At 37.5% G+C, this 26,430-nt stretch overlaps 3 protein-coding genes and 1 long non-coding RNA gene across 4 annotated transcripts; 1 reads left to right on the forward strand and 3 right to left on the reverse strand.

Annotated features, from left to right (window-relative positions):
- Positions 1 to 449: 449 nt before the first annotated feature.
- Positions 450 to 858, forward strand: LOC110944108 (DNA polymerase zeta processivity subunit-like). Its single transcript, XM_022185823.1, has 2 exons — positions 450 to 732; positions 824 to 858. The coding sequence occupies exons 1-2, from the start codon at positions 450 to 452 to the stop codon at positions 856 to 858; spliced, it is 318 nt and encodes a 105-aa protein (XP_022041515.1).
- A 4,930-nt stretch (positions 859 to 5,788) lies between these two features.
- Positions 5,789 to 7,256, reverse strand: LOC110942183 (putative protein TPRXL). The gene has a single exon (XM_022183928.2). The coding sequence runs from the start codon at positions 7,076 to 7,078 to the stop codon at positions 5,978 to 5,980; it is 1,101 nt and encodes a 366-aa protein (XP_022039620.1). The 5' UTR covers positions 7,079 to 7,256; the 3' UTR covers positions 5,789 to 5,977.
- A 3,036-nt stretch (positions 7,257 to 10,292) lies between these two features.
- On the reverse strand, positions 10,293 to 15,818 carry LOC110942182 (elongation factor 2). The gene is made up of 6 exons (XM_022183926.2): positions 15,732 to 15,818; positions 14,409 to 14,465; positions 14,243 to 14,330; positions 13,396 to 13,808; positions 12,368 to 12,764; positions 10,293 to 12,104 (listed from the first exon to the last, which is right to left on the reverse strand). Exons 2-6 carry the CDS (start codon positions 14,409 to 14,411, stop codon positions 10,465 to 10,467), a joined length of 2,541 nt encoding a protein of 846 aa, XP_022039618.1. The 5' UTR covers positions 14,412 to 14,465; positions 15,732 to 15,818; the 3' UTR covers positions 10,293 to 10,464.
- A 6,999-nt stretch (positions 15,819 to 22,817) lies between these two features.
- LOC110942181 lies at positions 22,818 to 23,703 on the reverse strand. The gene is made up of 3 exons (XR_002594637.1): positions 23,679 to 23,703; positions 23,252 to 23,409; positions 22,818 to 23,159 (listed from the first exon to the last, which is right to left on the reverse strand). It is a non-coding gene; the product is annotated as an uncharacterized LOC110942181 (long non-coding RNA).
- Positions 23,704 to 26,430: the final 2,727 nt, after the last annotated feature.

The raw sequence follows: 26,430 nt of genomic DNA on the forward strand, positions 1-26,430 counted from the left end.
TTTCATTGTTAAGTGGGTGTGAAATTACTTAAATACCCTTACTGTTAAATAAATATCTAAAAAGTTAAAAGAAGTATAATTAATATTTAAAAATTTATGTGGGACCCACAACCCACCCCACGCTCTTCATCTTCCCTAATCTTCATCACCTCCACCTTTCACCACCACCTCACCCCGCCAGAAAAATACAAACCCTCTCGAAACCTTATCTGGAAATGAAAGATTTGATCCTCTGAGATAACAAAGCCGACCAATAGTGTTTTCGAGATTTGATCCTATGAGATAACCATCACTCTTACTGTCTGAATTCCTCCAAGTAGTAATAACATCAATCATCTTCCTCAAACAAATCTACCCAACTGGTCCGCACTCTTTCCCAGTTATCCCATAACCCACATCACAGTTTCCATTACTAACATTCCACAGGTGCTTTTGAAAGATGACGGTACATGAACTTGGTGGTTCATCGTGCCCGACACCCGCAGCTTCATTGTTACACTCATGAGTCTCTCGATGCCATGGTTTCTTACTTTGAACACGGGATGAATGAGAATGTTGCGGTTATGTTTTTTGATAATGATAAAATTCCAATCGAGAAGTTTGTGTTCAAGATCAATGTGAACCGGGTTCAAGGGGAAATGATGGAAGAAGATGCAGATCTGGAGTCCTCCCTGAGATCATTCTTGATCAAGCTTTCTCAATCCGAAACGCTTTCGAAAGGTTCGGCTCAAGGTAAGTGTGACGCCAACTTGATATGAAGTTTCTGGATAATATCATTAATAACTTCATTTCTAGTGGATCAAATCTTTCATTTCCATATAAGGTTCCGAGAGGGTTTGTGTTTTTCCGGCGGGGTGAGCTGGTGGTGGTGGTGGTGAAAGGTGGAGGTGTTGAAGATTGGGGAAGAGGAAGATGGTGGGGTGGGTGGTGGGTCCCACATAAATTTTTAAATATTAATTATATTTTTTTAACTTTTTAGTTATTTATTTAACAGTGGGGTATTTGAGTCATTTCACACCCACTTAACAATGAAAAATAACATAGTTAGGGATAAAGGACATAATGTGTAGGGTTTGCAAACATCGCGTACGTTTTTTGTACTTTATGAAGATGAAGGACACACTTTGCAATCTAGTGTCAACATAAAAGACGATTTTTTGTAATTTACTAAAGGGTGATTTTTGTCAAACCTGAAGGGTGGTTGGCACCGACCTTTCAATCTAAGATTTATTAACCCGTGCCGCACATTGCGGCAGCAACGTCACATTTGTGACTTTGTTACAGGCGTTTTTGACTTTGTTAACGTATAGGGCCAACGAGTGATGTGACACGTTAGTAACATTAACGTGGTTAGGCATTGACAAAATTAGTATAATGTCTCGCACATTGCGGTGTAAAGACGTAAAAGTAATTTAAACAAAGGAATTGAAGTATTAGTGAAGATGAGGTGTGAAGTTATTTCGTATGGGAGGTCAAAGTTGCTAAATACCAAAAGTTAGGGGTTAATGTGTCGTTTACTAAAATATTTGGGTTGCATATGTAAATCATTTACGTTGAAACGTTAAATTATATCGATACGTACGCAAAAATAACGACGTGAGAAAATAGATTTGTTTTTGGTATTTTAAGCTAAAAATGAAAATACATGTGGTAAATTTGAAAAGTTAAAACATAAGGGTTGAAAATGACTATTTATAAAGTTGTTAGAAGGTTTCCAAAAGTATAAGGGCTGGTTTTGTAAATTAAGAAAGTTTGTTTTTTTTTTGTCTTATTGTCACTGACTTGTAATTTAAGGGTATACATTTTTAAGCTAAAATTTAAAAATACATAAGGTAAATTTGAAAATTTAAAACTTAAAGGTCGCAATGACAATTTATAAAGTTGTTTGAAGGTTTTCAAAAGTATAAGGGTTGGTTTTGTAAATTAGGAAGTTTGTTTGTCTGATTGTCACCTAGCTTCATCTTTATATTATATAAATAAGATCTTTTATAATTTCTATTGTACATGTGTGTATGAATATAGACCTTCTGTTTGTCAAATAATGTGTGAGCAAGGGTGTAGCTTCATGGGGTGCCTCTCCCCCTTGATTTTTCGCTTCGTGGTGCTAATTTTATCTAAAAGTATGGCTGTAAACAAACTGAACGTTCATCGAACAGTTCGTGAACCGTTCGGCGGGAAGTTCGTTTATGTTCGTTTGTTTAACAAACGAACGGACATGAACAAAAAATTTCGTTCGATTAGTTAAATGAACGAACACAAACAGAGGTCTCATTCGTTCAATTGTGTTCATGAACATTCGTTCATTTGCGTTCGTTTATGTTCGTATGTTTGTGTTTTAATTAAAGATTTTTGTAATTTCATTAACTTTATCTATACTTTTTTTATATTATTAGACTTTTATTTATTTTATTACCCTAATATATAAAAGGACCACAATACCCTTAGGCTTAACTGGAAAAAGGTAACATAGTTAGTGTAGGGCCAAAACCTGTTATAAAATGCAATCTCAGAGTCTAATATGTTAAAATATTTTTTTTAAGACTGAAATAATTAAACTGATTAAACCATCAAAACTAAAATAGTAATTTACTCTAAATAATATTTTACCCAATTACTTTGTTTGATTTTAATTCACTGCCACATTTCACATTTTATCTATCTAGAGCATGTGTTCGATGAGTGTGAAAAAAATTAAAAAGAATGATGAGTGTGAAGAATTAAAAAAAGGAAAAAGAAGGTATTATGTCATGGTCGTTACACATTCCCAATGTCAAATCATGGTCATCATCACAGACACTTTTTCTACGCTGCCAAAAGAAAAAAAGCATGAATGCCCGCAATTTTACATATCCAGGACCATTGTTTTTTAAGGCCCATTCTATACACACCTCCCTTCTTTCTGATTACACCCCCTTGTGAGAGGAAAACTATCGGTCCCACGCAGACCCCACCTGTAAGTATGTAAGAGGAGGGAGGTGAAAAAAGTAAATAGGGGGGTGTAGAAAGTAGCACCCTTTTTTAATTATCTTTTTAACTATTAACAAAAGCCGATCACCCAAGTAAACTTAATAGCAAAAGCCGATAGTCACTCTCACGAACGCAGACGATACTTGTAACTCGACCCGTCACCATTCCAAAGGAGATGTAAAATCTCTAGCTCAACTCAGAGCAGTTTTATTCCAGGTGAAGCTAAATACCCATAACCTTCACTTTAAAAAGGTCATGAGACTACCCGTACAACTTGCATGCACAATTGCTTTTAAATTTTTGAATGATAAACCCAAACAATGTGTTTTTGTTGTTAATAATAATTTGGATAATCTATACAAATAAACATGTCGAACTAGATATTTTTTAACTAATTTGATGTCACCTTAATATTAATATATCATACTAAATTATTTTTTAATGAACTATTAATTTATAAAATAAATACATATACCACATAATATCACATATAAACTATTTATTTTCATTTATACTAACTAGGTTGGAGACCGATATATTACGAGAGATAAACAATTAAATAATAAATAACTAATATTTATAAACTATAAAATAACATATATTAAATAAGAAATTGGATACGAATGAGTGAAATAAAAGAAAAAACAGAAAACAAAATCTTCTATTTAGAGAACTGTGACATTTGATATAACCATTTAGTTATTTATTAAATACGTATTAACTTTTATGAGCATTTTTTGTTCAAGTATGAAGTCCAATGTTTGACACAACCATTTAGTTACTTCTTCCCCATATTTGTAGCCTAGTGGTAGGAGACTTGAATTTTCCAATGAAAACTTAAGTTCAATTCCCACTTGTGTCATATTGGGGTTGATAGTGGGCAATGATGGTGACAAACCCACCGAGGGGGTTTCGATCGTGAGCCTCACCCCGGTTTTCCTCCGGCTGTTACTTCAGCGAGGCTTCTCGTGTGGAGGCAGTACAGTTTCCGGGAGAACGCCATAACCAAGTCTGATCAACCCAGCGCGGGCCCGGTTAAAACAACGTAGTCTGGGCAAATCATGGCTAAGGCCGCTGTTTAGACACTGTAACATTGGGTCACTAAAAAAGAAAGTCACCGTTAAAAAAAACAACCATTTACTTATTTATTAGATACATATTTGCTTTTATGTCATTTTTGCTCAAGTATAAAGTCCAATAATGCGGATTGTTGGATGCTCTTGTATAATGCAAATATTAAAAAGGTAATAAACTTTGGCCAATTTTTGAATTTCAATGACATTTATATTTATATTTATATTTATATTATATCAATTAGTAACAATTGTGGGCATAAGAAGTTGTAACTTAAGCTTATTTGGTGTTATGTGCTTTGTGATCTTGTAACATCTTGCTTTGTATATTTACAAACCCTAACATCTTGGTGTATATCTGAGTTATACATAGTGCAATACAAATGTCTATAACAAGGGTTGTTGTACCTTTAAGTTTTAGGGTTTGTAAATATACAAGCTTTTTAACCACTCCACCACTACCTCATTGGCACCTATTAAGTGTTGCTGACCGCCTCGATGAAGGTTTACTTTCTTGCAAAATTTATACCATGGTTGGGTTTCGATGTCGTGTCAGTTGGGTGCTATAATAAGGGCTTGCTAAATGGATTTATTGGGCTTTGTTTGTATCGTTTTGATATGTGAATGTGACCCGTCCGCAACGCGGCGGGTAGTAACATCTAGTTTCCATGATATAGCAAAGCAAAGTATAAGATAAAATAATTTTAATGATTTTCTACATGAAGCAAAGTATAAGATAAAGTAATTTTAGTGATTTTCTACATGAAAACTATAACATAAATACTTGGGGTATAAACAAGCCTAGAGGCTCGAGAGCTATTCGTTATCGGTCCGGTTAAAAGCTCGAACGAGCCAAACCTTAACGAAGTCCAGGCTCGAACCTGAAATACAAAGCTCGTTTAGGCTCACTCACGAGCCCAAACAAAGTTTTATTTTTTATATATAATATAATACTAAGGCTGGTGGGTGTGGGGGGCGCCACCCCGCCACCCCGCCACCTCAGCCTCCATAGCGCCTAAGGGGCTCCATCGTCCACACCGCCACAATTAAGAGGGGGGGGGGGGCATTAACCTTCCGCCACCATGTTAACGAGCAAAGGGGGGGTTTCATCGAATTTGATTGGTTTAAAGGGGGGCGCTATAAAGCCCCTAGCCACACCCTTCAAGTTAAAGGAGGGGGCTTTAAAGTCCTTGTGTGACGTGACAGTGATGTGGTGCTAAGGTGGCGGTGATAAAGCCCCTAGCCACACCCTCCAACCTAATGATAATAACATTGGCGAGCCGAGTTTTGCCTCGTTTAAACGATATTGAAGCGAAATCGAGCTGAGCTTTAGTACTTTTGAGGTTGTTCTCAAATTAGCTCGAGCAGAGTCGAGCCAAGCTCGAGCTCAAATAAATAGGCTCGAACAAAGCCGATCTCGAGCTTCATAAAAATATCACGAGTCTAGTCGGACTCAGACTTGGCCCGGCTCGTTTACAGCCTTAATAAATACAAAATTAAAATAATATATCTACACACATGGCCACATATTAAAATGTACCAATGTTCAATATGAATTAACTTTTAGCAGAGTTTGGTGCAGTATTCGTATCCTAAAAAGAAAAAAAAATTAAAAATAAAGTGTACTATTAATAATATACTGCATCAGTGCAGTGTGCAGAGCAGAGCTAACATGCTACTGTCTCGTTCTTCCACACCACAAAAAGATGCCAAAACCATTTCAATTCAATTCAATTTAGACCAGTCAAGAGAAACAAATGCCGAATCACAAGTTAGATTCAAAACAAACAACAAAATAGTCACACCAGATATTTACATTCAATTCAAAATCCCTAAAATCAAAAACACTAGATCATGATTCATGATTTTACTTAACTAATCAACAGGTTTGATAATCGAAACAGAAATAGAAATAATTACCTGTTTAATAATCTGGATTAAGATCGATCTGTTTTACTCTTGTTGTTCATCTGTTGATTCCTACTTGCTCTGTTATTGCTGTTGCTGTTACTCGAACAACCTTCATGCTTTTGAGACGATGAAGATGATGATGATGAAAAAAGTGGAAAACCTCTAAGCGAACAAACCGGAACGTTGAGAACCGGAGTAATTCTAACGTTAGCGGAATATGATCTCTCCATTCCTCTGTTTTTCAACCTACATCCACCATTGAAGCTGCTCGGACTGCTCGAGCTTCGTTCCAAGCTGTGAAACACAATTTTTCCAGATGAATTCATTCGAGGACTTTCAGTAGAAACTCCACGTATGGATCCGTCGGTCGATAACGTTCTCGTTTTCACCAGTTTCATCCTCGGAGGATTGTTAGGGTTAGGGTTTGTGTTCTTCAATTGCTTCTCGGAATCGAGAGATAGACGAGGAAGTTCGTCTGGATCATGACCGGAAGATGACGAAGACAGAGAGTGACGTGACGTCACCGTCGCCGGTTCGTTATCCGTATCGTTAAGTAACGGAAGGTTAACCGATGAATCGGTTGACGGTTTTGAGCTTCGGTACAGAAAGTGTTTGATAGATTTGATAGCAGTACTTCCGTTACCGTTACCGGTACTGGAAGACTGTAACGACGATGAAGACGACGTCGTTAGCTTCGTATTACTGCTATTTTGATACAGTTTTCTCAAACCGAGAAGCTCTTTCCATTTACTCGAACACTTCGGCACCTTCGGAGTGTACAAAAACGAATCTACAACACTAACGCCGTTAATTATCGGACTAATCTCCGGTGGATCTGACGGTTCCGGTTCCGGTTCCGTTACAACGGAAGAACTAGAACTAACCGGAAAATTTAACGGAAAAAGTTTACCGTCGGAGAACAGTTGATCGGCAGGAAGCATGTTAACCGGTTCATCAAGTCTGAATTCAAAGTCAACGATATCGGAAAGTTCTGGATCTGATTCTTCTGGTAGATCTGAGAGCTTGTTGTTGTCATGCATTTTTCCGGCGGTGTATGGCGGTGGAATATGGAGGAATTTGTCCGGCGAGAGGGCGGTGTGAGGGTGGTTTATGCAGGTGGAAGTCATTTGTAGAGAACGTAGAGAAAACGGAATCACATTTGTGGAATGATGCAAGTCCCGGTGAAGGTACCGGTGGAAAGAGAAGATGGGGTAGCAAAACGATGACAAAATATGGGATTTGTGAGGAGATACCGGGATAGGGGTCCACAAGGTCGTAGAAATCTGCACACATGTAAAGTTTATTAAATTCGCTTTAAAGTTTAATCGTAAGCTCACGCTCGGCTCGTTTGACTTTAAAATTGTATATCGTAGTGTAATTATCACGTCTCACTCTATACAGTGTGATTGTATTGGTGAAAACCATGGGTTTCACAGACTTATCATGTTTGTGTATAGTAGTGTAATTATCACGCCTTACTCTATACAGTGTGATTGTATTGGCGAAAACCATGGGTTTCACAGACTTATCATGTTTGTGTATAGTAGTGTAATTATCACGTCTCACTCTATATAGTGTGATTGTATTGGCGAAAACCATGGGTTTCACAGACTTATCATGTTTGTTACCACGAACACGTTTGACCCTTTAGGGTGAACGGAGTGTGGGCGGTAAATCCACTCGGTACCGAACCCCCCTCCACTGCCAACCATTTTTACAGATCGGGAATGCATGGGGATTACCGAATTGGGGGGTGTTTTCGGTGAAGGGAGGGAAAGGGGGAGAGAGAGGGTGTATGGTCTATTTCTTCTCAATTAATCACACATTTTTTTTCTAAATAGTTTACCTAAACCCCATTAGGTAAACCATCGCCAACGTTTTTTAGCATTAGGTAAACAATTGACATGACGCTATTTGATTGGGTGATTTGGGAGTTTACCTATTCCAAATGTTTAACCACCCCCTTCACCCTTAACGCCCCCATGAAGAGTCGTTCCTACGTTTTCGGAAGGTCTAAGCGAACTACAAAGTGGATGCCCTTTTGTAAAATTATCCTTTTCAACATGATTAGTAACAAAACTCTCCTTCTTTACCTGATATTGTGATATGCAATTATAAACTAAAATTTTTATAATTGGCATAGTTAAAAAAAATTAAGTTACATTTTTTTATAGATATAGCATATGTTTAAATAAGATTTATTTTTCTAGTTTTAACTGAGTCAATTTTTTGATGAAACTATCATAATCAAGCTCTTCTAAAAATCTTCTTCGATTGATATTATAGCTAATGATTGTAGGCCTTTCAATTTGGGTAATGGACTAATGGGTTGTTTCAATTGTAGGCTTTTTTAGTGGGTTGTTCAGTGTACTATCTTATAATAACTGAGCTTAGTATAAACAAAGTACACCAAATTTTGAAAGCCTTTTAATTTGGATGGCCCTAGGCCTGAGCCTAGGGTCTGAAGCCCTTTGGGCAGGCCCTGCCCCCATGGCACCCTGAAGATGTTTAGTGTTGCTACATGATGATATGGAGCCGACCTTTAGCGCACTACACTTGATTTAAGAGAGCTCGGCCTTTGAATAGTTTTTTAAGCTCGGCTTAACCTGTATATTATTTGTTAATTGATTAAATTTTATGAATATACTTTTGTAATAGTTAACATATGTATCTATAATTATAACTTTTGTATAATATAATATATATTAGTTAATTATTTTTATTGTAATTTTATATGATATCAGTTATTATATAAATGTATATTTAATATCTTAAATAAAAATTAGATAAATAAAAAGCTCGTTTAGGCTCGTATGCCAACTCGATCTTGACATGTGAAGCTCGGGCTCAAGCTCGTTAATTAAATGAGCCTTAATAAAAGCTTAAGCTAGGGCTCATTTAAGCTTGACTCGATTCGAGATTTTTGCGAGCCAATCTTGATTAGTTCACAAGTGTCTCGGCTCAAGTTATGGTTTTAGCGAGCCGATCTCGAGTAGTTCATCAGCTGCTCGACTCGTTTACAACCTAACTTAGTGTCTTTTTCTTTCTCTAAGGGCATTTATCCATAAGTGCAATCAAAACCAACCTAACAAAGTTTGTTATCACGTTGTATTTATCATCGTAGGGTTTTGACATAAAATGATAAAACACATGTGCTATGTAGAATCACGCCAATATGTGGAATGTAGACGACATTTATATTTAATAGTGTTTCATGACCCATGTGTTTTTTACATTGGATACACATGCTTAGATCCAATAGATAACATGACACATGAATTGCATAAATACATGTCTATGTTTTAGAAAGCACGGTCCTATCAAGTTCAAAACGTAACATTACAGTGGATAACTGTGTAATTTAGGAGTAAGATTAAAGAGCGTCACTCCTCATGATGCAAGGAAAAAGGTGTCGTCACTCTCTATAAATTTAAAGGTTTAATTATCACAATAGACAAATATGTAAATTTATGAGTAAAATTAAAGGGCTAATAAAAACGTCATTTTTTTATGTTTTGCTATTAGAAAAATAACTTTTTTTGAACGGCTGTTAGAAAAAGAACTTCAACAAGGACAACAAGGACTTTAATTGTTAACTGAACCTCGAAAGTGATTGGAGTAGGGTTTTAAGGCTATTGGGCCCGTTTAGAATGGACCCAGATACTTTAAAGATGGGTTCTAATATAAGCTTATAAGTTATTAAGTTATTTTCAGGCCAGAAAGTGAAAGTAATTACACTGCATCCTTTGTTGTTGGGTTCACCTACACTTAACAAGGAAACCAAATTATCAGTGGGAAACAATGCCCAAAAACAATTCATTTTAGACTGTTTTTTTTATTATTTTTTTTTTTACAAAAACGACCCGCCACTAGCGATCCGAGAAGGTATTCCTTTCCCCTCACTTCCAGTTTCCGGGTCACGTATAGACCCGGTCAAGTTTGGTCCAAGTTCACCTCCACCGGATGCTTAAATCAGATAATAGAAATCCACAAAGATTAACTTATACAAGACTAAGGGGTTGTTTGTTTACCTCTTAATGAGGCTCTTAATGGTTCAGACCTCTTACTGGTTCAGCACTTAATGGTTCAGACTGTTTGTTTCGTGAGCAGATGTCTGAATGGTTCAGACATTTGCCTCTGAATGGTTAAGTATTATACTGAGTCTGAATGGTTAAGACCTCTAATCTGAATTAGTCATATATTTGTCTCTGAATGGTTAAGCATTATACTGGCTCTTAAGGTTTAGACCTCTTACTGGTTCAACACTTAATAATTCAGATCTCTTACTGATTCAACACTTAACCATTCAGAAGTTGCCAAACAACCCATAAAACAAAAAACTTTAACACAAACTCGACATATTAAATTAAACACACATTACAGAAAATAAGACATCATGACCCTATATAGTCATAACATTAACAGATAACTTTTAACTATTAAAGATACTAACTTATAATACTCACACAAATAATCTTATCTTATTTATTAACCTCTTTTCTTAACCACCAACTTACAGCTTGTCCTCAAATTCAGAGAGGGGAGTGAGCTGCTCCTTTAACCCTTTTCTCTTGCGAATACTAGCCACAAGTGCGCTAGCTTGCGACCCCGGTTCCAACGGGTCAGAAGACATCATTTCCCAATGGTCAAACACCGATTGCGGGAAGGCTTGACCTGAAGTAGCCGCCCTCAATGCACCCGAAAACCCAAATGACTCGACAACGGGCAAGTAAGCCTTAATGTTGTACAATGGTGTACCGGGCCTTTGCATTTCTTCAAACACGTGCCCACGCCTTTGGTTCAACACACTGTAGATCCCACCTAGGGCTTGTTCCGGTGCTTGTATCTCAACGAGGTAGATTGGTTCGAGCAAGCGGGGTTTGGCGGTTAGTTGGGCGGCGTATATGACTCTCCTTGCGGTCGGGATAACCTGACCGCCACCTCGATGGATCGCGTCAGCATGAAGTACGACGTCACATACTTCGAAACAAATCGCTCTCATGTTTTCGTCGGCTAATGCACCTTCTTTTGATGCCCATTGGAACCCCGCTACAACCGAATCTTTGATTTCGTTTAAGTATTGAACCCCCTTACACATGTCGACAACCATGTTGGGCCCGGTGGTTTCCGGGCCGAAACACCATATCTTTTTAGCTAAATCTTTGTCCCATTTGAATTCCTCTGACAAGATTTTCGAACGGGCCTTCGGGTCATCTCGTGGCCCGATCCGCCCCTCATCAATCGCCTCGGCTAAACCTTCCTCTAAAGGTCTAGCTTCCATGTACAAACGGTTATGTTTGTTAGGCGATTTGCTCATAACAGTTCGACACGATTTCTCGAGGACCGTTTCACGGAACGACACCACGGGGTCCGCAACCACGATCTCGGCCCCACCCATGAAATCTTCTTGAAGATCTTTTAAACAAATTTCGAGATGAAGCTCACCCGCACCCGCGATGATGTGTTCACCCGACTCCTCGATTGTACAAACCACCATCGGGTCGGACTTCGCTAGCCGTTTTAAACCTTCGACTAGCTTCGGTAGGTCCGACGCGACCTTACATTGAACCGCCACGCGCACCACCGGTGACACCGAAAACTTCATAGCGCGAATCGGGTGCGCGCCAACTTCCTTTTCGTTAGTCAACGTCGCGTTTTTCGTAATAAACTGGTCTAACCCGACAAGAGCGACCGTATTCCCACACGGAACATCCTCAACCGTTTCTTGCTTCTTACCCATCCAAATCACAGTCCTCTGAACACCCTTAACATAAAGATCCTTTTTCTCACCCGGTACATAATTCGGGCCCATAATCCTAACCTTCATACCCGTCGCAACCCGCCCAGCAAACACCCGTCCGAAAGCAAAAAACCGACCCTTATCAGAAGCCGGAATCATCTTCGACACATAAAGCATAAGCGGGCCATCAGGGTCACAACTCCTTATCGCATTCGCGTACGCATCATCCAACGGGCCCTCATACAAATTCTCGACCCGATAACGTTGAGCCGTATGAGGCGACGGAAGATGAAAAATCATCATTTCGAGTAACGCGGTCGCAGCCGGTAACCAGCTTTGCATCACACGCTTCATCAAAGCCTTACCCATTAACTCTTTCTCATCAGATTTAATACCAACACCAAGTTTAACCACCTATGATGACATTATAGCCTAGTGGTATCTTAGGGGTGGGATAAGGCTTATGACCATTAGGTCATGGGTTCGATTCCCACAAAGGGGGTTTTTTTCCAGATTTATTGGGTTTCCTCCTGAATTGGTGTATAGGCATTATTGCCTAGTGGAGATGGATATGATCGGGTGGTTCTGCTGGTGACACGATAATACTCCAGTGGTCCGTCAGTGATCCAAATTTGCCGTTCAAAAAAAAAAAAAAAAAAAAAAAAAAGTTTAGCCAACTTGGACCATAATATATCCTTTTGGTCATTCATAGTATTCATACACATGTTTATAACTTCCTTAATCGGGTCATAACAAAACTGGACAAAGCCCCGTTTACAAGTACCCGAACCCGTATTCTTCTTGGTCCATTTTTTTGTTATGGAGTCGTAATAATTCTCTCCCCATAGCCTTTCTAGTAACTTTGACTCGTCAACACCGTATCTAGATGCGTACATTTTTGCTAAACCGGTTAGTGTAAAAGCCCAACCGTGTAAACCGGCTGAAAACGCAACGGTTCCTTTTTCCGGGTGTACCATGACGTCACCGAGAAGGGGGTCTTCGTATGTCGACATGATGACGTTAGCGTTTTCGATAACTCGTTGAAACGTTTGGTATGCTTCTTCGCCGTCCACCTGTAATAGAATTCAAGAGAACTGAAAAAAGTGTATTTGTATAATAATAATAGTAATAGTAATAGTAATAGTAATAGTAATAGTAATAGTAATAGTAATAGTAATAGTAATAGTAATAGTAATAATATTCAAACTAGATAAGTCAAAGAATAATAATAGTAAACGAATACGAACAAGAAATTTTATTAAACAAAACGTTCAACGGAAAGATCGTTTGTGTTCGTTCGTTTATTAAACAAACGAATACGAACAAGAAATTTTATTCGTTTAGTTAAACGAACGAACATGAACAGAGATCGCGTTCGTTCATTTATGTTTGTGAACATTTGGTAGCGTGTCGATAGTTCATTAGTGTTTTCCGTTTTTATATTTTATTTAAATACTTCAAAATTTTTACAAACAAAATATTTAATAAGTGTTAGTACAATATATATTGTGTTCATGAACGCTTGTTTGTGTTCCTTTGTTTCCATTTGTGTTCATAAACATTAGTTTTTGTTAATTTGTGTTCATCAACGTTCGTTGCCTAAAATCAACAAACAAACACAAATGAACACGAACAAGTTCATTTTGTTAACAAACGAACACAAACATAAAATTTCATGAACAGCCGGTGAACACATATAATAACCTGGAGTTCAAGGAAACACCGGTCCATTTTGTTGACGGTTAGAACCGGCCGGATTCTTTCACCAAGGGCTTGTCGGAGGACGGTTTCCGTTTGCACACACACGCCTTCGATGCAATCAACGACTACTAATGCACCGTCAGTGATACGTAAGGCAGCGGTTACTTCAGACGAGAAGTCCACGTGGCCAGGCGAGTCGATTAAGTTGATGAGGTATTCGTTTCCGTTGCGTTCTCCTTTGAAGCTTTTGAGGGCTTCATCTGACATTTCGTAGTATAGGGAGATTCCTGTGGACTTTATGGTAATTCCACGCTCTGCTTCGTCGGATCGCGTGTCCGTCATTCGCACGTCTCCAGCGACTTCTTGCGCAATGATACCGGCAGCCGCGACCAGAGAATCAGTCAACGTAGATTTACCTGAATATACAACAACAATAGTCAGCATGCATGTCACATCATACAGGCCATATTAGTGGCGGATCCAGGGGTGTTTTGGGGGTTCCCGGAACCCCTTAGTTTGGAAAAAAAATGAAAAAATAATGAAAATTTTGTATGATTTAAAAAAAATAGTAAGAATTAGTGAAAATTTACCAAAAGAAACCTGGTGGGAAAAATTTCTGGATCCGCCACTGGGCCATATTGATTATATTATTGTCACATTAGTCATTTTTATGTCATTAGTTTGTACACATCATATATGTGGGCAAACACTCTCATACGGGCCGTATAATTATTTTAGCCCTCTCATACGACAAGTGTACTACATTAATATGGCCCGTAGGTGTATGTATAGTGTGTTGGTGGTGTCTGTTTAGACTTGCACTTGATTATATATGAAAGTAAATGATTACCGTGATCAACGTGAGCGATTACAGACATGTTACGGATGTTGTGCTTGCGATCCATTATCCGACGAAGCTCTTCAGCTGTGAACTTCACCTGTGTAGGTATGGAAGGTTTAGAATGTGTTCATGTTATGGTGAAATAAATTGAGGAAATTGGTTCAAGTGAAATTACCATTTTGCCAAATTTTTGTGTCACACCAACAAACTGTTCCTCCAAAGTTGCTGTTATCTATCCTAGATGAAATTAAATTCTTCAGTTAATAAGCATAAAATGCTGGTTAGGTGTTTACTCACAAGAAGGTGATAAAGCAAGAGGAATTCTATGTTAACTTATGCTTAATTTCTTCTTGACTAACAATTTGTTATAATTAAGATTTTAATAACATATCCAAAACATATATTATAAGTTTTGTAAGACGATTATTCCTCGAACAAGAAAAAAATAATCACATATTGCTCAAAAGTCAAAACATCTCGATTATTTAATTCATATTACACGGGTTAAATGATGACACAAATGTTAAATTCATAAAAATGTTTTATGAATAAACTTAAGTTTTTTAAATAAAAATTGTTTTATAAAATAATATAGAAATTACTGTTATTTGATAGGAGCTGGAGATGAAAAAAAAATTATATAAAGAATTGAAGAATTTTATTACTATAAATAAGCAAAAAATTTAGGCAATACAACTTGTTATGTATAATTAGTAAAAGAGAGTAGCGAGAAACAATGGTGAAGATAGACGAAAGAGTGACATACATACGACCCAAAAATTACTCTTTTATCATGTAGTATGGATGAATGCATATAGATAGATATAGATTTTGATGTTATACCAATCTGCACTTAAACATAATAATATTTTAAAGAGTTAAATGCCATTTTAGCCCCTGTGGTTTGGGTAATTTTGCTAGTTTTGTTCAAAAATTTCATTTTTCACCTATGGGTACAAAAGGTTTCACCATTGCCATTTTAGTCCACTAGGTTAACTTCATCCATTTTTTTCTGTTAACGAGAAAGGCAATTCGGTCATTGTATATGGCTGAATTGTCATTCTAGTTAACAGAATTACATATAAAATGACCGAATTGCCTTCTCGTTAACAGAAAAAATGGATGAAGTTAACCCAGTGGACTAAAATGGCAACGGTGAAAACTTTTTTGACCCACAGACAAAAATTAAAACCTTTGAACTAAACTGCCAAAATGACCCAAACCACAAATACTAAAATGACATTTAACTCTATTTTAAATATAAAATTGTGACTCTAAAGCCATTGACTACCTATAAAACTGTATCAATTATTTTGATGGTCAATAAATAAATATCCTCACACATCTAATGTTGTATCAATTCTTATAAACTACAAGATATTATGACATGTTTACTTATCATTCTACAAAACAATAATTTCATAGCAAAGGCTTCTTCTAATATCATCGACATGTTTAGTTTTGCAAAATAAAACCAACTAAAATTGAAAAGACATACCTTTTATTTGAGCTTACATGGGTTGTACTATATGCCTTCTAGACTTGTACCCTTGATGAGCTTTTCTTTACTCTTTACCTTTTTCTGTTTCTTTCCTTGTGGAGTTGTATTTTGATCATTATATACCAACCTTTAAACTTTGTCCCCAAGGTATAAACTTGCTCCCCAAGGTCTTCTTTTCATTTAACCTAATTATATAATGATATTAAAGTATTATTTTCCTACATAGGTCATAGCCGTCGCATTTTTTAAAAGTATCTTTTTTTTAAAACATTATTACTTCTTTTCAAAACTATAGTAAAGAATGTTAACAAGTCAGAAATATCGATTTATATATAAATAACTACTAAAATTACCCGCACTTTACGATGGAAACTCGACCGGTATCGGTCGAGAAATTCCAAGACGAACAAGTTGTGATTTACCAAAAAAAAATGTCGATACGTGTTTAAATAAATAAAAACTATAAACACGAATATTTGTGTCCATTTCCGGGTAGCACAAATATTGGTGCCTATAAATAAAAATTTTAAGTTATCAAGAAAAAGAACCAAAAAATATGCTAACAATAATGACGACTTATCAAATTTAAATTATTAGTTACTAGTGGGTTGGCCCGCATGATCCAACGGGTACGCCACCTCTAATCTAAAGCTATAGTATGCAATCTAAAAAAAACCTTTTATTGGATGCTAGTTGCAATCACTATGCAATCTGACCCATTACCATGGACCAAAACTCCGTGTGGTGATTTGATCCACGAAATGTCACCTGCAAGCTACCAAAAATCCAAGAGGCACAACAATGCAACCAGCAATGACCTATTATTGTCCCATTACAAAAAAAAAAAGTTATAGGAAGCCAATTGCATTTGACAAATAGTTTTGTTAGCGATGACTCTATTGAGAATCTAATTGACATAGAACTCTGACTAAAAAGAGAAGATTTGAGTACATAAATGAACCCAAACATGTGGTCTAATCAAATGTTCATAATGCTAGTCTTACCTTGTGGAGCGGTTTCAAAATTTTTTATGTGAACTCAGTTAGTTTTTGGATTAAGTTCTACCAAGTATTTGTTGGGTTTTTTGGGCCCATGAGGAAGCCCAACAATTATTTTTATGGCCCTCTCTTATCTTTGAAGATGGATAAAAGGGAGAAGTAGGGTTTCAACTTCTAAACACCCTAAAATCACAGCAACAACAACACACACACAAAAGAAGAAGTTCATTTCCGTCACTCCAAAACCTAACTGCAGAGGTCGTCCGTTTCCCGGAGTTTGAACCGTTGGATCGCTCTGATTTTTGGGCACAGTCATCTGCACACCAGGGCGACCTTATCCAACGGTGGGTTTGTCCAAATAAGCTCTGGAAGTTCGTCTGCACAGCCTCTGTTTGCTGCTGCAGAATTTGGTGACATTTCCTTCTTTTGTCTTTGTATTTGATTCCATATGCTTGATGTTGTTGATTCCAAGTGTATGATGATTATTGTATGCCTCTAGTAGACCTAGGGAAGACTTTGTATTGCTCTAATTTGGTGATAGTGGATTTGAAGCGGCTCTAGTAGTCCCGTGGTTTTTACTCTCCTTTCTTGAGAGGTTTTCCACGCTAAAATTTGGTGTTCTTATTATTATTGTTTTCGGGCTGTTTGGGGCTGTTTTGATTGTAGTTGGGATACCCTATTTGTTTGCATCCTCACAGGTTCATTCTAGTTTGGGAAAAGTCTTGGTCAAACGAAGTTTGCTTCCGCGTTTGTGTTTACCGTTTGTGACCGGGTTTCGCGTTTTTCCCATCAAAGTGGTATCAGAGCCATTGGCTCTTGTTATTGGGTTGAAACTTGATTGAACGATGGAAGCTAATACAAGTAGGATTGTGAATTTGAATGGTTCTAATTATCATGTTTGGAAAGGAAAGATGGAAGATCTCCTTTATGTTAAGGATTATTATATGCCTGTTTTTAATACTGACAAACCGGGTGATAAAACAGATGAAGAGTGGAATATATTGCACAGAAAGGTTTGTGGTTATATTCGCCAATGGGTTGATGATAATGTTTTGAACCATATTAGTGGGGAGACTCATGCTCGTACTTTGTGGAACAAGCTTGAGGAGTTGTATGCTCGGAAGACCGGAAACAATAAACTGTTCTTGATTAAACAGTTGATAAATTTGAAGTACAATGATGGAACTCCTGTTTCTGATCACTTGAATGTTTTTCAGGGTATTATTAATCAGCTTGCAGGAATGGGTATCAAGTTTGAAGACGAGGTACAAGGCTTATGGCTTCTTGGTACTTTACCGGATTCTTGGGAGACTTTTAGGACCTCATTGTCCAACTCTGCAGCAAATGGTATTATTACTATGGAAATGGCTAAAGGCAGTGTTTTAAATGAAGAGATGAGAAGAAAGTCACAAGGTTCCTCTTCACATTCAGATGTCTTAGTTACAGAAAGCAGGGGGAGAGGTCAAAGTAGAGGTCCGAGTAACAAAGAGAAGCATCGTAGTAAGTCTCGAGGTAAGTTTGCTGATTATGAATGTCATCATTGTGGTAGGAAAGGGCACACAATTAAATTCTGCAGACAACTGAAGAAGGAGAAAAAGAAAGCTGACTACAACAATAAGAAGAACAACCATAAGAAAGATGATGGTGGCAATGACACAGCTGAAGTTAATACTGCTACCGAAGAGTTCTTTATTTGTTGTGATGATGATGTGGTGAACATTACACGTGATGATTCGAGTTGGGTTGTTGACAGTGGTGCTACTTGTCATGTGACATCACAAAGGGATTTTTTCTCATCTTATACACCTGGTGACTTTGGGGTTGTTAAGATGGGTAATAATGGGCTATCTAAGATCATTGGTGTTGGAGATGTTTGCTTGAAGTTTGATACTGGGATGGAGTTGGTTTTACATAATGTAAAACATGTTTCAGATATTAGACTTAATTTGATCTCTGCAGGTTTACTTGATGATGATGGTTACCATAGTACCTTTGGTGATGGTGTTTGGAAACTCACTCGTGGTTCTTTGATCGTGGCAAGAGGTAAAAGAAGTTCAAAGTTATATATGGCACATCCGAAGATCTCTACAGATTCAGTCCACTCATTAGTCGATAATGATATGACCGAGTTATGGCATAAAAGACTTGGTCACATGAGTGAGAAAGGGATGCATATATTGTTGAAAAGAAATGCCTTGCCAGATTTAACTAATGTTCATTTGAAGAAGTGTTCTCATTGTCTAGCAGGTAAACAAAGAAGAGTTTCTTTTAAGAGTCACCCTCCTCATAGAAGAAACAATATACTGGATTTGGTGCATTCAGATGTTTGTGGTCCTATGAAGACTAGAACACTTGGGGGCTGCTTATATTTTGTCACATTCATTGATGATCATTCAAGAAAGGTATGGGCTTATACCTTGAAATCTAAAGATCAAGTTTTAGATGTATTTAAGCAGTTTCATGCCTTGGTTGAGAGACAAACTGAGAAGAAGCTCAAGTGTATTCGAACAGATAATGGAGGTGAGTACATTGGTCCTTTTGATGCTTATTGTAGAGAGAAAGGTATTCGGCACCAAAAGACTCCTCCAAAGACACCACAGTTGAATGGTTTAGCAGAGCGGATGAATAGAACATTGGCTGAAAGGGTTAGATGTTTGCTATCACATGCAGGGTTGCCTAATTCCTTTTGGGGTGAAGCTTTGAACACCGCAGTAAATGTTATTAATCGTACTCCTTGTGTTCCTTTGTCTTTTGATGTTCCTGACAGGGTTTGGAGCGGCAAAGATGTTTCATACGATGATTTGCGGGTCTTTGGATGCAAGGCTTTTGTGCATATTCCCAAAGATGAAAGAACAAAGCTTGATGTAAAGACCAAGCCATGTATATTCGTTGGTTATGGGGGAGATGAGTTTGGACACAGGTTTTATGATCCAATCTCGAAGAAACTCATAAGAAGTTTCGATGCTGATTTTATTGAAGATCAAAGTTTGAAAGATATTGAGAAGACAAAGATAGTTCCTCAACATACTGATGATCTTACTGATTTGGATCCAGTTCCTCCACAGCACTCTGAGCCCCATAATGAAGATGATATTCAACATGATGAACAACACGGTACTGATAATCATGATATTCCAGAGCAACAAGAGTTAGATGAGGGTCCTCATCCAGAGTTACCAGTACCAGGTATGCCAACATTTGTCCCACTCAAACGGTCTACAAGAAACCGTCATCCTTCCACCCGTTATTCTACTGATGAGTATGTCTTGCTCACTGATGGGGGAGAGCCCGAGTGTTATGAAGAGGCGATGGAAGATGAACACAAAAGGGAGTGGGTTGAAGCCATGCAAGATGAGATGAATTCCTTGTATGAGAACAATACCTTTGAGTTAGTAAAGTTGCCCAAGGGCAAAAGAGCTTTGAAGAACAAGTGGGTCTACAAAGTGAAGACTGAAGAACATACCTCGAGGCCTAGGTACAAAGCCAGATTGGTGGTTAAAGGGTTCAGTCAAAGAAAGGGTATTGATTTTGATGAGATTTTCTCTCCAGTCGTGAAGATGAGTTCCATTCGGGTGATTCTTGGTTTGGCAGCTAGTCTTGATCTTGAGGTTGAGCAAATGGATGTCAAGACAGCGTTCCTTCATGGTGACTTGGATAAAGAAATCTATATGGAGCAACCTGAAGGTTTTCAGGTTAAAGGTAAAGAAGACTATGTTTGTAAGCTTCAGAAAAGTCTTTATGGGTTGAAGCAAGCACCAAGACAGTGGTACAAGAAATTTGAGTCTATTATGGGGAAGCAAGGCTACCGAAAGACTATTTCAGATCACTGTGTTTTCTTTCAGAGGTTTGGTGATGATGATTTTATCATTTTATTACTCTATGTTGATGACATGTTGATTGTAGGCAAGAATGCAGAGAGAATTGTTCAGCTGAAGAAGGAATTGAGCAAGTCGTTCTCTATGAAAGACTTGGGGCCAGCAAAACAAATTCTTGGTATTCGGATTACTAGAGATAGAGCTTCAAAGAAGTTGCACATGTCACAAGAGCAATACATTGAGAAGGTGCTTCGCAGGTTCAACATGGATAAAGCCAAATCGGTTAGTTCACCTCTTACTCCCAATTTTAAACTAACCGATAAAGATTGCCCTTCTTCGAAGGAGGAGATTGAAGACATGGATAAAGTTCCATACGCGTCAGCGGTTGGAAGCTTGATGTATGCAATGGTGTGTACAAGACCTGATATTGCCCATGCAGTAGGTGTTGTTAGTCGGTTTCTATCAAATCCAGGTAAGAAGCATTGGGAAGCAGTTAAGTGGATCTTTAGATATCTACGTGGTTCTTCCAAATTGGGTATAACATTTGGGAATGAAGAGCCAATGCTTGTTGGTTATACGGATTCTGATTTGGCGGGAAACAAAGACAACATGAAATCCACTTCTGGATATTTGATGACTTTTGCAGGGGGAGCTGTCTCATGGCAGTCAAGACTACAAAAGTATGTTGCTTTGTCTACAACTGAGGCTGAGTATGTGGCAGCAACAGAAGCATGCAAAGAACTGTTGTGGTTGAAAAGTTTTACGCAGGAGCTTGGCTTTATGCAACAGCGCTACGTGGTTCTTTGTGATAATCAAAGTGCTATTCACCTTGCTAAGAATTCTACGTTTCACAAGAGAACAAAACATATTGATGTGAAGTATCATTGGATTAGAGATGCTCTTGAAGACAAGTTGTTTGAACTTGATAAAGTTCATACCGATGATAATGGTTCCGATATGTTGACAAAATCTTTGGCAAGGCAGAAGTTGAAGATATGTTGCTCAATCGCCGGGATGGCGAACTCTTCCTCATAGGCCAAAAAGGGGGAGAATTGTTGGGTTTTTTGGGCCCATGAGGAAGCCCAACAATTATTTTTATGGCCCTCTCTTATCTTTGAAGATGGATAAAAGGGAGAAGTAGGGTTTCAACTTCTAAACACCCTAAAATCACAGCAACAACAACACACACACAAAAGAAGAAGTTCATTTCCGTCACTCCAAAACCTAACTGCAGAGGTCGTCCGTTTCCCGGAGTTTGAACCGTTGGATCGCTCTGATTTTTGGGCACAGTCATCTGCACACCAGGGCGACCTTATCCAACGGTGGGTTTGTCCAAATAAGCTCTGGAAGTTCGTCTGCACAGCCTCTGTTTGCTGCTGCAGAATTTGGTGACATTTCCTTCTTTTGTCTTTGTATTTGATTCCATATGCTTGATGTTGTTGATTCCAAGTGTATGATGATTATTGTATGCCTCTAGTAGACCTAGGGAAGACTTTGTATTGCTCTAATTTGGTGATAGTGGATTTGAAGCGGCTCTAGTAGTCCCGTGGTTTTTACTCTCCTTTCTTGAGAGGTTTTCCACGCTAAAATTTGGTGTTCTTATTATTATTGTTTTCGGGCTGTTTGGGGCTGTTTTGATTGTAGTTGGGATACCCTATTTGTTTGCATCCTCACAGGTTCATTCTAGTTTGGGAAAAGTCTTGGTCAAACGAAGTTTGCTTCCGCGTTTGTGTTTACCGTTTGTGACCGGGTTTCGCGTTTTTCCCATCAGTATTAATGATGTAATTGTAAAAGTGTTGCTATAGTGACAACTTTTTTTAGAAATAGCAAGGTTTATTTATAAAATAATCCTGACCCATCAAGAAGCCGTTCTCATTACACCAGAAAAGAAAAAGAAATAAAAGAAAAAGGAAACAACATAGTAAAAGATTACAACCCCTCTTAAACTAAACTGACCTTCACCTGAGTGTCCAACGTAAGCCCAGCGGGCCCTGAGATTTAAGCCTGTAAATGAATATATTTGTAAAATGACATAATATCACATTTTTTGATAAGCCTGTACTAAATGTGGTTACCATAAAATTAATATTTCATAAAATGAACATAAAATAGGGAACACCTTAAGAATCCAATACGGATTTTTGAAACCCAGTATTGAGATATATCATAACAAACCACCTGCCTGAGATTATTACAATCATATGATTTAAAGACCACATTCGAAACTGTGTGAATACTTAATTGAAATATTAAGTATTAATGTATGATTAATTTTTATGTACTGAAATATATCACATGCATGTTGATTTGTATACATCGAATATGTGGTTAATCCACAATCATGTCTCGGTCGTGGTTCACCCATCTATACATCGTGTGATGATAACTACTCGAGCTTGAGTCGGTTGACCTCACAAATAAGAACAAAGTGCAGGGGAGAAGAGGGGCCGAGAGAATATACAGACATAAAATGAAATAAAAGTCACCAGACTTGCCTAACTTTGCCAGATTCTCTTTTGAAATCGTCATCGCTGCTAGGGTTAATAAAAGACTAACCTTTCTCCCAAGCTCCCTTCACGCCATTCATACGTATAATTCACAACTTCAGCAAGCTAAAGAATATAAATAAGAATTATAAAAACCATACTATTATAATAACAATTTAATTTTTATAATAAAAAGGGACTTAGGAAGTTTTAAGCACTTGCTTTTAGCATCTTTCTGAGTCAAAGCTGCAACGCCATGGGTTCTGTAATCCTAAGGCCCAGATTTCTGGCTTTAAATCTTTATCTTCGATATACGGATTGTCACTCGGGATAGAATAGTTTCCCCATAGTCGAAGACGAGTGACTTCTGATTCACCTGGATTTAAAGTTTAAGTTATGACAATCTGCAGTAAGCAAAATGTATAGTTTGATTTGAAGTCAAACTACTGACTTTGTTGTTTCTTAGTTGATGCTTATTTCTTATGACATTCAACACCATTTTGTTTGTTTCTGCTTCATTTTTAACATATTTTTTCTATTCCTTTTGAAAATTTTCAAACTCTATGATACCAATTTGAAGTCAAATGTTAGTCTGTTTGAACTGTTTGACTCAAATTTGAGTTCATAACCTGTGACATCATTTACTGGGTATGTCATTGACGTCAAATCTTCTTGCCAAGCAAAGACTTGTTCTGTGCAAAATTGTACAGATCACCTCCACCACCATCCCCCATCATGAAATACAAGTACACATCGTTCGGTCCAAAAAGAATCTGTCCAGCATGGTGAGACGTGAACGGAAGCCCCAACTACCCATAGATTACAAACCTTAAAATTGATAACAAACACCTACCAACTACCCACCCATCTCCATAATTATACAACTAAATTGACATTTTGCTGAAGGCTTTTCTAACAGGATCTTCCCCTGCTGCATCCATTTCTTCTAAAGAATCTGCCATTCGTCCTCTACAAAACCCGTCTTCCCACATCAACATCCTGCAATAAACCACGGCAAATCATAAATCACATAAATTAATCGCATAACATGTAACATCCGACCTCTCGTCCCACCAATATTGTCCGTTTTGCCTACCAGGAGCTCATAAACCACGGCTAATCAAACATAAAACACACAAACTAATCGCATAACATGTCAATATGTACATTGTACGTCCCATGTTGTCCCACCAATACTGTCTAATTTGCCAGTGAGAAACTCACATATTTGTTTTTTTTTTGTCGGGCAAATGGAAACTTCCTAGGAGGTCACCTATCCTAGTACAGTACACAGGAGTACTACTCCCATCCTCTCATATTCACTCAAAACACGTTGGTGATATTTGAGGCGGGACATTTATTTTAAAAAATGTGGAGTTCTCTTTAAAACAGAACGATGTGGGATTTGACTATAGTTCACAACACATGTACTTACAGGCTGCCGATGTCGTCGCCAACTTTGCAGCCATTACCACCTCTAACTCATCTGAAAAATCACAGAAAACAACACCCTTTTGAGTAAAGATCAACATATAACAACATAATGGTTTGATATGATTACGAAAGTAATATACGGGTGAGGTCGAATGGTCCAGAAAACAGAGTAAGTCCAGTCAGAACTGACTCTTCTCCTTTCACCCTCACACCACAGACATTTCCGACACCTTTTCTTGCCTCAAGGGTAGTTCTAGCATTTGCGTATGTGGCAATTTTCATCCCGAGAAAACCGGATATAACGGAAGTTATGGCCCCGAGGATGAATGATACCGTGCTGAAGACTGCGGTGAATGGGGCAGGTTTGCACATTTTGGTGGTGTCGTATGTGCATTGCTGGTAACTGGTACTGAATCCCTCAACGGATCCCAAAAAGACGAAGATTAATACCGCAAAAGCGATCATGAAGATACCGACGTATAGGTATCCAGTAAACAGGAAAGATGTTGGTCCTGCAATACGAAGAAAAAATAAAACCAATATTAGTTTTTGATAAAAATAACACATTGACACCCCTGCATCAGCAGTAACTTCTAAAATTGGTGTTCATACAAGTCACACATAGGATTCATACAAGTTACTTATAATAGTAAAAAAAAAACAAATTATCACACACTTAACAACAGGGTCAGGATGTAATGAGTAAGAAACTAAATACAAGTCTGTCAATTTAATCTTTAATAAAAAAAATATGTTGGTCAAAGAATGAAATCTTCAAGAATTATAATGATGTCAGTAACTGAAAATTCCCTTCAACATTCAACCAACAAAAGGGATCAATCAGCTTCCTATTACAGTGCTATAAAACACATTAACAGTCAAGGAGGCAATTCATCGAACACCTTAACTGCAATTCATGAACTATTTCCACTTTCTCCACAAGCAAATTAAACATAAATTCTTTGACACCAAATTTATAGTAACTCGGATTTAACTCGGATTTTGATGAGCGTGTTCAATTACTCGCTTGATGGCCACCATCATCTTCATCTTCATCTTCCTTATAATTCACACTGTGAAATCGATTAACGGTTGAACTTTAAATTTCATATGGAATTGATTTTTAGCTGCAAGTATGGAGAGTGGGTTTTGGCGTCTTACAAATGACGGAAAATTTTCAAATGTTGAAGATGATGAGCTCAGTTTATCCTTCTCTCAAGCGTCGATTTGCTTAGCATACGAAGATGTAACGCCTGACATAAATGTAGGGTTTTCAATTCTGGAGGTGTCTGTTCGCTTCATCTTATGAATAAACCGATCAAATGGCATTCAATAGCTGGGCTTCTCAGTTGTTAACAAGGGCAAATATGGAATTTGCTTTTAAATTGCAAAGGAGGATGATAAATTTACCATCTTACCCCTCTAGTGTCTTAAAAATTAATACTATTTACTATTCTATCCTTTTTAAGTGTGTTGTGTTTACATGTACATATTGCATAAAATGATGGACGCCATGTAAAATTACATGTGTGTACATAACTTCTCCTTTTTATAATAGTATAGATTAAATAAATGGCATTTCGTTTATAAAACCAAACAGGTGTATAGCACACTTGGTTACACCTTTGGTTCTAAAACAAAGAGAGCCGGTTCGACCTCATGGTCACCATTATTTTTCGTTTAAAATACCTGTAAAAAATCTTACTTTATTTTATTCTTATTTCTTTCTACTTATATTCATTTGATAATTTATATGTTGATTATAAACCTATCAAGCAAGGTTATAAAATCTTTTTCATCAAGCATATTTGTTTAGGTAAAAATATGTTTTTCATGTATTTATTTAACTCAATTTCTTTACAAGTCATCATTGAATAATATGGTGATTGTATTTAGCCATTCGCCAAACTTAGGTAAAAGTACAAAATATCAGGTAAAAATCAAGAGATGAGGAGAAGGGTGT

Source organism: Helianthus annuus, chromosome 5 (genome assembly GCF_002127325.2).
Source record: "Helianthus annuus cultivar XRQ/B chromosome 5, HanXRQr2.0-SUNRISE, whole genome shotgun sequence".
In the NCBI taxonomy this organism is placed as follows: Eukaryota; Viridiplantae; Streptophyta; class Magnoliopsida; order Asterales; family Asteraceae; genus Helianthus; species Helianthus annuus.

Bases quoted from the DNA above. Each gene is read 5' to 3' on its own strand.
- LOC110944108 (XM_022185823.1), top strand. From the start codon at position 450: ATGAACTTGGTGGTTCATCGTGCCCGACACCCGCAGCTTCATTGTTAC. The intron at 733-823 runs GTAAGTGTGACG...TTTCCATATAAG, and splicing joins TTCGAAAGGTTCGGCTCAAG to GTTCCGAGAGGGTTTGTGTT.
- LOC110942183 (XM_022183928.2), bottom strand. From the start codon at position 7,078: ATGACTTCCACCTGCATAAACCACCCTCACACCGCCCTCTCGCCGGAC.
- LOC110942182 (XM_022183926.2), bottom strand. The intron at 12,765-13,395 runs GTTATTATATGT...ATTCTATTACAG, and splicing joins GGTGTTTCCTTGAACTCCAG to GTGGACGGCGAAGAAGCATA. The intron at 12,105-12,367 runs TGGCTAAACTTT...TGTCATCATAGG, and splicing joins GGATATATTATGGTCCAAGT to TGGTTAAACTTGGTGTTGGT.